General features: G+C 40.2%; 1 protein-coding gene and 1 pseudogene across 11 annotated transcripts in view; both read left to right on the forward strand.

The window, feature by feature from the left end:
- Nucleotides 1–5,506, forward strand: part of LOC141191559 (uncharacterized) — a 211,822-nt gene extending 206,316 nt beyond the window's left edge. For 9 of the 11 annotated variants that reach the window (XM_073661476.1, XM_073661477.1, XM_073661475.1 and 6 more), the window contains one exon: nucleotides 2,836–5,506. In XM_073661476.1, coding sequence (XP_073517577.1) covers nucleotides 2,836–4,196 — 1,361 coding nt within the window. In that variant the 3' untranslated portion in view covers nucleotides 4,197–5,506. The remainder of the gene's footprint in view (nucleotides 1–2,835) is intronic. The other 2 variants (XM_073661479.1, XM_073661481.1) reach the window with 1 other exon arrangement.
- LOC141191570 (uncharacterized) overlaps nucleotides 1–14,693 on the forward strand; it is a 773,803-nt pseudogene that overhangs the window by 27,512 nt on the left and 731,598 nt on the right.

Genomic DNA, 14,693 nt, shown 5'->3' on the forward strand with positions numbered 1-14,693 from the left:
CCCAAGAGTGCTTTTACTCACTGTCCCAACAGTTCTTTCTTTTCATGGGGTTTTTGATCTCCTGTCTTGCCTCTGCTTTCTCGGTGAATTTGATGAGGAGGGGGGTGATCACCCGATGTCTTCTTCAGGTGTTCCTTGCGACTCTCTAGGATCTGTTCTTCGTGCATAGGGGCTGTCCTGTTGTTGTAGATTCAAGATGTTATCCATGAACGCTTCCGCTGCTTTCGGATCTGTGAAGGGTCTGGAGGATCCATCCCACAGTCTTATATGAAGAATTGCTGGATATCTTAATTGAAAACGTATATTTTTGCTAAATAAGACTGAAAAGATTAAAGCAAAGGATCTGCGTTGTCTGGTTACTTCAGCTGAAAAGTCTTCAAATAGTGGAAGTTTTACCCCTCGGACCAACAGGGGCTGTCTGAGGCGGCGATATTTCTGTATAATGTCATTTTTATCAGAAAAATCAAGATACTTTACTATTACTTGTCTTGGTCTTTTATTGTCCCCTTTCTCCATATTTCCTGGTGGACCAATGCGGTGCACCCTTTCAGATTTGCGTCCTGTTGTGATGTCCGGTGCTTTGGGTATGTCTATTTCACAGAGTTTTTTCAGCTCTTCATAGGGGAATGTCTCTGGCAGTCCCACTATTCCGAGATTACTCCTTCTGGATCTGTTCTTCAGGTTGTCTATTCAGTCTCTCAATACAACATTTTCTCTTGTAAGTCTAGCCAGACTCTCTTGATCAGTGTGCGCATCGTCCTCTATTGCAGATATCCTTGTTTCTATTCTGTTTATTTACTCAGTGGCCTCATGTAGCTGTTCCTGCATTGCCTGCAGTGCCTGTGTCACTGATTATTTCAAGGTATGTAATATCTCAGGTAATAGTTTATAGGCCACCTCCGAGGCCAGTCTCTTATAGTCCAATCTCATTACCTGGGTGTCTCTGTTAGCATCGGTGCCAGTGTTCATGTGCGTCTCCAGCCTGCTTTCCTCTGCAGTGGCGCGAGCGTCTGCATGTACCAGCACCATGACACCTCCCTGAAAGCGCGGGCTGTCTTGTTTTTGGCATTGCTGCGCAGTAGATATCATTCCATGTAGGTGGGACGCGTGCCCCACCGTTCAGTCTTCCTGACTTGCCTGGTTACGGAGCCTATCGCCGCTATTTGTAGCCGGTACTTTAGTAAGGTCTGTGGAGGTGCCGGGAGCTCAGGAGTCATCCTCCCTACATTACCAGCGCTGGAACCAGAAGTCCTCAATTTTGCATTTCTTTTGGAAATCAAGATCCTAGAGTCTGGAGGAAGAGTGGACAGGCCACTATCCAAGCTGCTTGAGGTCTAGTGTGAAGTCAGTGATGGTTGGGGAGCCATCTCTTCTGCTGGTGTAGGTTCAATGTGTTTTATCAAGACCAAAGTCAGCGCAGCTGTCTACCAGGACATTTTACAGCACTTCATGCTTTCCTCTGCAGACAAGCTTTTTGGAGATGGAAATTTCATTCTCCAGCAGGACTTGGCACCTGTCCACACTGCCAAAAGTACCAATACCTGGTTTAAAAACAACAGTATCACGGTGCTTGATTGGCCAGCAAACTCGCCTGACCTTAACCCCATAAAGAATCAATGGGGTATTGTCAAGAGGAAGACGAGAGACACCAGACCCAAGAATGGAGACGAGCTGAAGTCTGTTATCAAAGCCACCTGGCCTTCCCTAACACCTCAGCAGTGCCACAGGCTGATTGCCTCCATGCCACGCCACATTGATGCAGTAATTGATGCAAAAGGAGCCCCAACCAAGTATTGAGTGCATTTACTGAACATACATTTCATTAGGTCAACATTTCGGATTTTAAAATCATTTTTCAAGCTGGTGCTATAAAGTATTCTAATTTACTGAGATAATGACTTTTGTGTTTTCATTGGCTGTAAGCCATAGTCATCAACATTAACAGAAATAAACACTTGAAATAGATCACTCTATTTGTAATGACTCTATATACTATGAGTTTCACTTTTTGTATTGAAGAACTGAAATAAATTAAATTTTTGATGATATTCTAATTTAGTGAGATGCACCTGTATAAAACCAAGAGGCTTGGTTTTTATGACAGAAAATGTGTTGGTATTAATACAAACCGTATTGGAATCCCAAGGCTTTTCATTTCCGGAGCCCAGCCCGCCTAAACGTGTCAGCTTCCATTTTTACCATTATACCTCTGGAAGAACCTTTCCTCCAGCCACGGGGCAGCAGCAGCGGCTTTTTATGTTCTTATAGGTGTTGTGCCTACACACAACAGCCTTAGGTTAGTGCTATCATCGATTATAACCTATCCCTAACCAGGCGGAATTGCCCTATTTTGTATGCGCTTCTGTCCCTCTCCAGAGCTTTTCAGTCTATAGCAAAAGTGACTATTTTGATTCCACAGCCACTTTCTGGAAATTATCAAGAAGTGCATGTTGGAGAGTGAAAATTGCAAATGTGTCATTTTATTACCCAACACATAGTGCTCAGATTGTGCTCCAGGAGACACACACCGTAAATTAAGTGGGTTCTTCTCACAATAGTAATTCCAAATACATGGATGCTGAGTATGGTTTGGTCACACTGCAAGGCTCAGAAGCGAGGGGGAGATTTGACTTTGGGAGAGCGGATATTGCTGGATGGGTTTATGGAAGCCATGTTGCTTTTCAAGAGCCTTTATTAGACTATGAACTGTCATTGTCTTGGTGAATAATGTAATTTTTTAAAGAACATGCATTTTAAGGAGTGTTTGTAGAAATGTTCAAAAATATAAATTTTAAAGATATTTTATTTAAAATTAATAATTGTTTTTTTTCTTAGCAGATGATTATACCAGGAGAGCAGAGGGACAGCTGACAACTTCAATTTTTAAATCAGATGATCTCGAGATCCCACAGGATACAACTGAAGTGAATGCCATTACTACAGATATAACATCATCCCTTCACAGCAAAGATCTATCATCTGATCCTTTGAAACAGATCCTGTCTTCTGATTCATTATCAGTTACTAAGGAAAATCAAAGTCACAAAATAAGCATTAAAAAACAAACTGCTTCTAAAGCAAAGAAGCCATTTTCACTTTCAGAACCTAGAAAAAGTTTTCCCCTCGAAAAATCTTTCCTTAAATATCAAAAAATTCACACACCGGAGAATAGATTTTCTTGTTCCAAGTGTGGGAAATGTTTTAACCAGATATCAGATCTTGTTTCTCACCAGAGAATTCACACAGGGGAGAAGCCTTTTTCATGTTTAGAATGTGGGAAATGTTTTAACCGGAAAGCGCATCTTGATTGCCACCAGAGAACTCACACAGGGGAGAAGCCTTTTTCCTGTTCAGAATGTGGGAAATGTTTTAACCAGAAATCAAATTTTATGAAACATCAGAATACTCACACAGGGGAGAAGCCATTTTCCTGTTCAGATTGTGGGAAATGTTTTAATCAGAAATTAGATTTTGTTACTCACCAGAGAACTCACACAGGGGAGAAGCCTTTTTCATGTTCAGAATGTGGGAAATGTTTTAACCGGAAAGCGCATCTTAATAACCACCAGAGAATTCACACAGGGGAGAAGCCTTTTTCATGTTCAGAATGTGGGAAATGTTTTACAGAGAAATCAAGTCTTATGAAACATCAGAATACTCACACAGGGGAGAAGCCATTTTCCTGTTCAGACTGTGGGAAGTGTTTTAATCAGAAATCAGATCTTGTTACTCACCTGAGAATTCACACAGGGGAGAAGCCTTTTTCATGTTTAGAATGTGGGAAATGTTTTAACCGGAAAGCACATCTTATTAACCACCAGAGAATTCACACAGGGGAGAAGCCTTTTTCCTGTTCAGAATGTGGGAAATGTTTTAATCAGAAATCAGATTTTGTTAAGCACCAGAGAATACACACAGGGGAGAAGCCTTTTTCATGTTCAGAATGTGGGAAATATTTTAAACAGAAAGCTCATCTTGTTATCCACCAGAGAACTCACACAGGGAAGAAGCCTTTTTCCTGTTCAGAATGTGGGAAATGTTTTAACCAGAAATCAAATGTTGTTATACACCTAAGAACCCACACAGGGAAGAAGCCCTTTTCCTGTTCAGAATGTGGGAAATGTTTTACAGAGAAATCAAGTCTTATCAAACATCAGGGAACACACACAGAGAAGAAGCCCCTTTTTCCAGCTTAGAATGTGGAAAATGTTTGACCAGAAATCCGATTTGGTTAAACACCAGAGAACCCACATAGCTGAGAAGCCTTTTCCATGTTCAAAATGTGGGAGATGTTTTGTGAATAAATAATCTCTTCTTGGTCACCAGAGAACTCATACTGGGGAGAAATCTTTTTCATGTTCAGAATGTTGGAAATGTTTTAACCGAAAATTGTATCTTCATAAAGGGGTTGTTCACTACTAGGACAACTCCTTCTCATTCCTCATGTTTGGCCTTGTTAAAATAAAAACACTCATACGCACCTCCCGTTCTGGCACTGTTCCATTGGTGTCACAACTTGCTTTCCCGGGGCTCACATAAAGTTGTTACATCACACAAGCTCTGTGCCCAATCAACGCCGCCTTCACTGTCCTCGCCTTTGGATGTATTGAACATCAACAGGAGGGACATAGCACCAAGAGAATGCACACATTGAAAGCACTCTCGTCAGACTGTGTTCCTGGGGGAATTATAAGCAATTTACAGCCTCCAACATGACTTTCGATATGGGAAAGAAAGAAGAGATCAGAGGTTAGTCTGAGGTCCTCCACCTCTGTCAGCATGCCTGGTATGCCGCGTTTCTTATGGAAGGTCTTATCTTCCTGCTCCGGAGCTATTACTGCCTCACCTCAGCATGGAAAAAAAGCAGTCTAAACCCTCATGATGCCAGACAGCTCCAGCCTGTAAGTCCTGCAGCAATTTCTCTCTTAATGTCGGCCTCACAAGAAAACAGCTCCACAAATCTCCCTGTACGCTCACCAAAGCCCCCACTGTGCAGTGCTTGCTTCACAGGGACATTTACCTCCCAGCCACAGGTTATTCTGATGTGGGGAACAACATAACTTATTTGTATATCAGATTGTATCTATCCCTACTAAAGAAGATATGGAGCAATATATTCAGAGGCTGGAGACCACATACAATACTGAAACACGTCCCCTCACTTCTATCCTGTCACAGCTTACTGACAAGGTACAGAGATTAGAGGATAATGTCGTCCAGGTTAGAGGCCATCAAAATGCTCAGAAACTAACACTGGATCTTCACAGGCAGTAAATAAACCATCTGTTTAATATGGTTGATGATCAAGAAAATCACAATAATATCTGGATAAGGGGTATACCTGAAAGCATCAATGCACAAGCGATTATGCCAACACTGCGATCATTATTCAATAATATCCTTGGTGATCCTATTGATAAGGAGGTGGAGATTTATAAGGCGCACCGTACATTAGGCAATCATGGCCCAGATCCTGAGCGTCCAAGGGACATTACCTGTCGCATACATTTTTTCAATGTAAAAGAGGCCATTGTGAGGAAAGCAGAGGAGTTGGGTCCTGGTGATTTCAATGGAAAACGCATATAATTGCTCACATATCTATCCTGAATGACACTTGCTAAAAGAAGGGTATTGAAACCACTACTTGATGCCCTCTGGGAAAATGGCCTGATGTACTCCTGGGGCTACCCATTCTAGCTGTAAATTTTCAAAGATCCAAGCAACATGAGACCTATTTGTGATGTCCTGGACATTCCATATATCTGACTGGCCACCTGCTCCACCATTGCCACAGAGAGTTCCAGCACGTCGCAGAAGGCGTTCAGTGGATCAGGAACTTGATGGTGATGCAGCCAGATGGAAAAGGAACCTGCCAATCATATGAGCTCCTGAAATGAATCTAGTCTTCCTTGATGAGAGAGACAGTTTTCAGATGATTACTTATTTCTTTAAGCATATAATTAGATACAGTTGTGCACAAAAGTTTACATACCCCGGCAGAATTTTTGCTTTCTTGGCCTTGTCTCAGAGAATATGAATGATAACAAAAAAACTTTTTCTCCACTCATGGCTATTGGTTGGATGAAGCCATTTATTGTCAAACTACTGTGTTTTCTCTTTTTTAAATCTTAATGACAACCAAAAACATCCAAATGACCCTGATCAAAAGTTCACATACCCCAGTTCTTAATACCGTGTATTGCCCCCTTTAACATCAATGACAGCTTGAAGTCTTTTGTGGTAGTTGTGGATGAGGTTTTTTATTTCCTCAGATGGTAAAGCTGCCCATTCTTCTTGGCAAAAAGCCTGCAGTTCCTGTAAATTCTTGGGCTGTCTAGCATGAATTGCGCGCTTGAGATCTCCCCAGAGTGACTCAATGATATTGAGGTCAGTAGACTGATATGGCCACTCCAGAACCTTCACTTTGTTCTGCTGTAGCCAATGACAGGTCGACTTGGCCTTGTGTTTTGGATGGTTGTCATGTTGAAACGTCCAAGTACATCCCATGTGCAGCTTCCGGGCTGATGAGTGAAAATTTATCTTCAGTATTTGCTGATAACGTGCTGCATTCATCTTTCCTTCAACTTTTACCAAGTTTCCTGTGCCTTTGTAGTTCACACATCCCCAAAACATCAGCGATCCACCTCTGTGCTTTACAGTAGGAAAGGTGTTCCTTTCATCATAGGCCTTGTTGACCTCTCTCCAAATGTAACGTTTATGGTTGTGGCCAAAAAGTTAAATTTTGGTCTCATCACTCCAAATTGCCTTGTTCCAGAAGTTTTGAGGCTTCTTTGGCGTATTCTAGGTGAGATACTTTGTGGCATTTGCGCAGTAATGGCTTTCTTCTGACGACTCATCCATGCAGCCCATTTTTCTTCACGTGCCTCCTTATTGTGCATCTTGAAACAGCCACACCGCTAGTTTTCAGAGAGTCCTGAATTTCAGATGATGTTATTTGTGGGTTTTTCTTTGCATCCAGAACAATTTTCCTTGCCGTTGTGGCTGAAATCTTTGTTCGTCTACCTTTGCTGTGTTATACAGTTCAACTACCTTTTTCCATAGATCCGTTGAAAATTCTTTTGCTCTCCCCATGACTCACAATCCAGAAATGTCAGTGCACACACACTGATTTACAAGCAAACAGGTCACAGGTGAGGATGTTAATTCTGCTGGGTTATGTAAACTTTTGAGCAGAACTGTACCATTGCTACAGCAGTGGATACAAAAGGTCTAATATCCCTTATTTATAGGCAGTTACTGGCCCTATAGTTGGATAAATATCCTTTGATAGTTAAGACAAAATGGGAGGAGGATGTGGGTCCCTTATCTGAGGAGCAATGGGGGAAAATACTGAAATGACACCGAAACTTTCATTGTCGGAGTCACAAAGATTGTCCCGAATTCTTCTGATTCATAGGGTATATAGATCCCCAAGTATTTTATTTAAAATTGAAATACAAACGGATGACGCATGTCTTAGATGTGATCAAAATGACGCCCACCTGATACATATGATGTGGGAATGTGTAAATATTGGCGACTACTGGAAGGGGGTGATCGCTCTTGTATGATCTGTATTTGGGATGCAACTTCAGTTGGAACCTAACATCTGTATCCTAGGACTCCTGGGAGAGGACGTAGATCCTGACTCCCATATGGCAATAGCTAGCTCAGGAATATTATTCCAAGCCAGAAAGTTGTTGGCACTACATTGGATAGACAATTCTCCCCCAACGATAACAGAACTAAAATCCAGGATAAATAACACTCTATGCTTGGAAAGGGGATCTTATATTAAAGGAACGCTCTCAAGAAATCTATACACATATGGGAGCAATGGTTAATTACCCCAGGTATTGCTTCAGAAAACCTTCTCAGAAATACTATACTGGACCATTTGTACATTTCCTTATAGTAAACCAGGAATTTATATCCTTATACCTAAGGTGTCGGCTAATAATAATTGTCTCAGTCCACACAATTGCCCCTTCTTAGATATATTCTTTTTCTTTTGATGTCCCAATAGGGAAAAAAATAAGCCGTCCGGAAGTATTCAGATATTTATGTACAAATGTAAAATTACTATTCCAAAACATTGTACTATAGAGCGATATTGGGATTTATATCATTGTAAACCGGTTCTTGTATTGTTTACTGGTTTTTCTTTCTTTTTATTTTTTTTGTCACAAAGTTTATTTAAAAAAAAACAAAATGTTGGTCTTTCTTTGTTTTGTTAAATAAAAATGATCTGATTGAAAAAAAGAAATGAGGGAAGGTCTTTACTAGATCAAACGTATACAAAATGCCAAGATCACATGTGAAGGTTCTCGTATGAATTCACAGATAAATGTGGTCTCTCATTGACAAGGAGGTTACATCCTGCAATGCAAAGGACATATGTATCCAAAATAAAAGGATCACCAAGACTATAAATTCATAGCCCCACTGACATAGCGGAAGCATTTTGTTGCCATTGTAGCTCGCTATATAATATTCATGGACAACACCACGACATGCCACCTAATATTCTTGAAACAAAAATTTATAAATATATTATGGACACTGCCGTTCCTTCCTTACAGACCCCTGAGCAGGAGATAATAGACTAAGCTTTCACTGAACAGGAGATATGAGAGGCCAATAAATCATTCCCTATCGGGAAGAGCCCTGGGCCAGATGGATTCAATAATAGATTTTGTAACATGTTTGCACCTCTGTTATTACCATTTTTAGCCAAAGTGCTCAATAATATCTCAGAAGACTCCCCGTTTTGCCCCCCAATCACTTAAGGCTCATATAATGGTTTCATCAAAGCCTGGAAAAGAACTAAATGCCTGCCCTAATATTCTTCCAATATCATTAAATAATGTAGACGTCAAAATATTCTCTAAAGTGATTACAACACGGCTCTCCCACTGTCTACCCTCAATTGTTAGCAACGATCAGGGCAGAGAAGTTCGTGATAATACAAATAAAACATTGTTAATTTCACATGCAATAAACAGGGGATCCCAATGTGCCTTGTTTCTGCCTACACTAAAAAAGCGTTCAACACAGTGCATTGGTCTTTCTTGAAGAGCACCCTACCACAAATTAGGTTGGACTCTTTCTTGTTATCTAAAATTCTATCCTTCTACACTGACCCTAAAGCGATAGGGTAAACGGCCTACTATCTGACACATTTTCTATTAAAAAGGGGACGAGACAAGATTGTCCCTTATCACCTCTCATATACACATTGGTGATGGAACATTTCGCGGTAGCATTACATACAAATCCAGATATTAGTGGAGTTACTATAGACTCACATCACTATAAACTAGCTCTATGCGCAGATGAGCTGTTGCTCTATGTTTCAAACCCAATGATCTCATTTCTCTCTGTAATAAAGGAATTATAACTCGGCCATGTAAGCAATTTTAAAGTCAACTACTCTAAAACAGAGGCCATGAACATAACTTTTAACCCTGAACTGACACAATAACTAATTTCTAATTTCCCCTTTAAGTGGCAGAAAGACACAATTAAGTACCTGGGTATACAAATTCTGGGGAACTTGGATGATCTGTATATTTTAAATTATAACCCCCATCTTGAACAAATGGTTAAAAATCGAATGAATTATAACTTGAAACCCTTGTCCTGGTTTGGTCGTATTAGTGTGATCAAAATGGACATTTTACCAGATCTTCTTTATATATTTCAGACCGTTACGGTCTGCGTTCCTCAGACCTTTTTCTCCCGTCTCAACAATTCTAACAGCAAGTTTGTATGGGGAACATCGAGGCCTAGGATACGTGTTACAATATTGTGAAGAAACAGGAGGGAGGGTTAGGGAGCTGCAACGCAGAATCCAAACAGGGTGAAGATAGTCCACTGAAGGGTGCCGGTCCCGCAGGTGAGCACAGACATATGAAGAAAACGAAAAGGAGAAAATCAGCACTCCAACAGGTAAAATATGAAAAAAATGTATTGGATCATTTAAAAAAAAAAAAAAAAATGTAAAATTCTTATGCGCTTCTGGCGCTAGGGTTGTGTCCTTAGTTATAGCAGATGAGAAAAGGACAATGAAGTCATATATATATATATATACAGGCACAATGGAGACACATGACACGAAATGAGAAATCAATTAGACATGCAAAAGGTGTGAAGAAAATCCCGGCCACAGTTCACATTGAAGGCAACGAGATCAAATACAGACAAGATGATCATTGCAAGCGTCACACAACAAGCCAGAAATGCAAAACACCATGATGGTGAAAAATAAGATAGAATGAGGCTGTGTGCCCACGTAGCATTTTTCAAGCGTTTTTGATGCGGAATTTCCGCAGCGTAAACGCTTGAAAAACGCTTGGTAACACGCACCCCATGGTCCCCAATGGGATTCCGCAAGTTCTATGCACATGCTGCGGATTTTTCCGTAGCGTTTATGCTGCGTTCAAAAATCCGCAGCATGTCATTTAATTTTGCGTTTCCGCAAGCAGAATTGCCTTTGTTCAATGCATAAAAAACGCAAGGCAATTCCGCATGTGGAAAACGCGTGATAAACGCGCGAAAAAAGCGCGATAAACGCGTGCGGAATTCCGCATGCGTTTTTCCGGGAGAGGACTTGCATTTATGCAGCAGAAATTTTCTGCTTCATAAATGCAACATGGGCACATAGCCTTAGACCTCATACTCTTATTCATGCATATCCGTATCCCCCTCTGTATATAAACTGTTTATTGCAGGACATTTGTGTGAAGACCACCGGTGTTAGCTGCCAGGGGATTATCCCATATAGGAACACAACACCGGATTAAGTGTACAGGTGTGAGATCACAGGGTCAGAACATCGCAAATGCCATCAACTATAGCACCGGAAGGTGGGAGGATATACTGATTATAGAGGGACAGGAACATGTATGCATGAGATGGATGATAGATTCAGTATAGAGCATCGCAATAACAATGTCCAATAAACAGATAAAACGCATCAGTGTCTAAATTGTGAATAGAAATATTGTTCTTATCGATCTGACACGTAAAAATATAATATAAAATAATATGCACAATAACCAATATGGAGAAACTATAAACCTATAACAATGAACATATAAAGGGGAAAAAAATATGCAAATCAAAACTGATTACATAGTAGAAGATTTACAAGGAAATCCACCCGCATCTGATCTGGTGCAAAGTATAATATCCTGGCAAAGGATCATAGAGCCGCAGATATACCGAGCATTATCTGTCATATCAACGGGAGGCAAATAGATGCATTATTGTAAAACAGACAAGAACAAGTACAGAACACTGGTGAGATTACTGTGGAGCATTGTAATGGCGAATCAGATTACTGTGGAGCATTGTAATGGCGAATCAGATTACTGTGGAGCATTGTAATGGCGAATCAGATTACTGTGGAGCATTGTAATGGCGAATCAGATTACTGTGGAGCATTGTAATGGCGAATCAGATTATTGTGGAGCATTGTAATGGCGAATCAGATTACTGTGGAGCATTGTAATGGCGAATCAGATTAGATGGAGCGTACAAATCCATGATATCCAAGAGCTGGATGTATAACAGATCAATGGCAATGGGAGACGTCTGCATAGAGTCTGATGGAGAACCTGATCGTGAGGCTATAGATGGAGCAAGCATTTCTATCTGTATCAACGAAAAACAGGTAATTACATTATAATAAAACTCACAAAAACAAATATCTGATGCAGAACTGAATCGTGAAGCTGTGGATGTAGCAGGAATTTCTATCTGTATCAACGAAAAACAAATCATTGGATTATATTGCGAAAAAACTGACAAAAATAAATATATGAGAAATGGAAGATAAATAAGCTGCAGAACATTGAATGGAAATACTCTGTCATTGCTGAAAAATCTATAAGATATTTGCATCATTTATGTGCGTTCTGCGAAGATGAATCAGCGATGATAGCGCAATATACAGAAAGGAAAATAAGTACACCGGCAAATAATAACCGGAAAAACACAAAATAAATTCAGAAAACCTGGAATGTCACCATATAGATGTCTGCTGGGAATAAACCAGTATGAATTTCATCAATAGATGTAAAACAGGTCATTGCGGAAATTCATTACCCGAAGGGTATTTAGTATTTACACGTCAGATCCAGAAGGCTTCACGCATATTAAGGGGTTTCTGTCTGTTTCCACCCCTTACCGGATAATTAACTTTTTCAAGACCAAAGAAAGAACAATGTGTGAGATCATTATTCTGTATGGACACAAAATGTTTTGATGCCCCGGAGTATGTGCTATTAGAACTGTTGATATATGAAATCTGCTCCGGTGCTCTCTATGAATCCTATCAATTTGTATAAAACAATGCTGTCCACTATTCTGGAGGAAGGCATTTATTTGTCGGTGTTTAATAACAAAATTCAGCGCTGGCTGTTACCTGATTATCCCATTTTTCATGGGCTCCCCAAAACACACAAGGGTATCTCCCCCCCACCCTTCGCCCTATTATCTTGGGTATGGGTTCATTGAATGAGAATTTAAGCCAATGGCTGGTGAACATTTGTATCCTCTGGTTATTCAAACACCAGGCTATGTGAAAGATACTACGTCTGTCCTGAGGGTTTTTGACAGGTTTGTGTGGCAGGAAGAATATAGGTTTGTCACCAGTAATGTTGTCAACCTGTATTCCTCCATCCCTCACGCATTGGCCATCATTGCTGTTCAACACCATTTAAATAAATATAGTGGATATTCTGTGAATTTACAAAGGTTCATTATAACATAAAATATTTGTTGTCCCACAACAATTTTATGTTTGATTCTAAATATTATTTACAAGTACTTGGAGCCCCCATGGGCTCCAAATTCTCACCATCTTTGGCTTTTCTGTACATGTCGTGGTGGGAAGAAATCTACATTTTTTTCTGATGATAATCCATTTTTTTAGCACATTTATTTGTTTGGTAGATATGCTGATGATGTACTTTTGGTATGGAGAGGTGACCCCCAGTTAGTGTCACAATTTGTTTTGTATTTGAATTCTTATTCCTTAAATTTAAAATTCACTGTCAGTGAACCTTTGATTTCCACTCCATTTCTGGATATTTTCCTGACAGGGATAGTAATATCTCATAAAGTGGACACCACACTCTATAGAAAACCTTTGTCAGGCAACACATTACAGTAATGTGTCTTCCAATTCTCAACTTACTCTATACAGTTCGCAGAGATGACTCAGTATAGGTGGAGGGAAGCACTCCCGATGCCGTTCAGCGAATGTGACCCGTGCTACACAAAATATGTAACTTCCAACATAAGTGCTGATCCATCCTCTGTGGATTCTTTTATGCCTAAGTGAGACCTGCCCATATACCCCCTGTGATGACATCACGGGGGCTAGTCTCCAGCCTTCATATTTTTATTAGATATCTTTTTTTTGCAATAACTTATCGTGGGTTGATCGTAGAGGCCCGAAAGTGATACCATATTTTCCGTTATGATTTTACCTTTCTCCAGAGACCACACACGGTATAGCTGCCGTCTTCTATTTTGTAACTTTTGCGCCACAGCTCCCTAGAGGGGCTTACAGCGACGGTTAAATATCCATATTGTTCCTTAGCGGACCCTGCCACCCAAAATATAGGCCCCATTATTATCGGACATATGGAACTTTAGTTATTTCATATCGGCTTTTGGCTGTCTGCAGGCCTTTGTTACATTCCCTTTCAAGCACTGGGAATACAACCTTCTCAGTTAGCTGTAAATCTATCACAAGCCTGTGTTAATTGGGTTTGGTAGCAGCTTTTGGGCCAGCATTTGCTTGCAAGGCCCTTCTCATGTGTGTGTTGATTTGCATAGAGATCACTGGCCAAAGTGTCAGCTCTTCTCCCATGGACAATTACTATAGGGGAGGAGAGAAGAAGAGTCTGAGAGAGAGACTTCTTAATATCTATGACAGGGGAGAAGAAAAAGATTTTCAATACTTCCATGACAATCTGTTTTTCATTGATACAGATAGAAATGCTTGCTATACCTATAGCCTCACGATCAGGTTTTCCATCAGACTCTATGCAGACGTCTCCCATTGCCATTGATCTGTTATACATTCAGCTCTTGGATATCATGGATTTGTACATTCCATCTAATCTGATTCACCATTGCAATGTTCTACATTAATCTCACCAGTGTTTTGTACATACTTGTTTTGTCTGTTTTACAATGATGCATCTATTTGCCTCCCGTTGATATGACTGATAATGCTCGGTATATCTGCGGCTCTATGATCCTTTGCCAGGATATTATACTTTGCACCAGATCAGATGCGGGTATATTTCCTAACATCGGTGGTTTTCACACGAATTTCCTGCAATAAACAGTTTATATACAGGGTGGGATACAAATATGCATGAACAAGAGTATGAGGTTTAATTCTATGTTCCTTGTATGTAGTATTATTTGGTCACTATCTGGTGGTAATATGTGGTCTGGTCATGGTGTGGTGGTATTTGCTCCTTGTATGTAGTATTATTTGGTCACTATGTGGTGATAATATGTGGTCTAGTCATGGTGTGTCAGTATTCTTTGTATGTGGTATTATTTGGTCACTTTGTGGTGGTAATATGTAGTCCGGCCATGGTGTGACGGTTTTTGTCCCTTTGTATGTGATATTATTTGAAAAAATGTATGTGACACATTCCCTT

The sequence above is a fragment of the Phyllobates terribilis genome, unplaced genomic scaffold (assembly GCF_046119375.1).
Source record: "Phyllobates terribilis strain yellow unplaced genomic scaffold, ASM4611937v1 Scaffold_47__1_contigs__length_9908305, whole genome shotgun sequence".
Lineage (NCBI taxonomy): Eukaryota > Metazoa > Chordata > Amphibia > Anura > Dendrobatidae > Phyllobates > Phyllobates terribilis.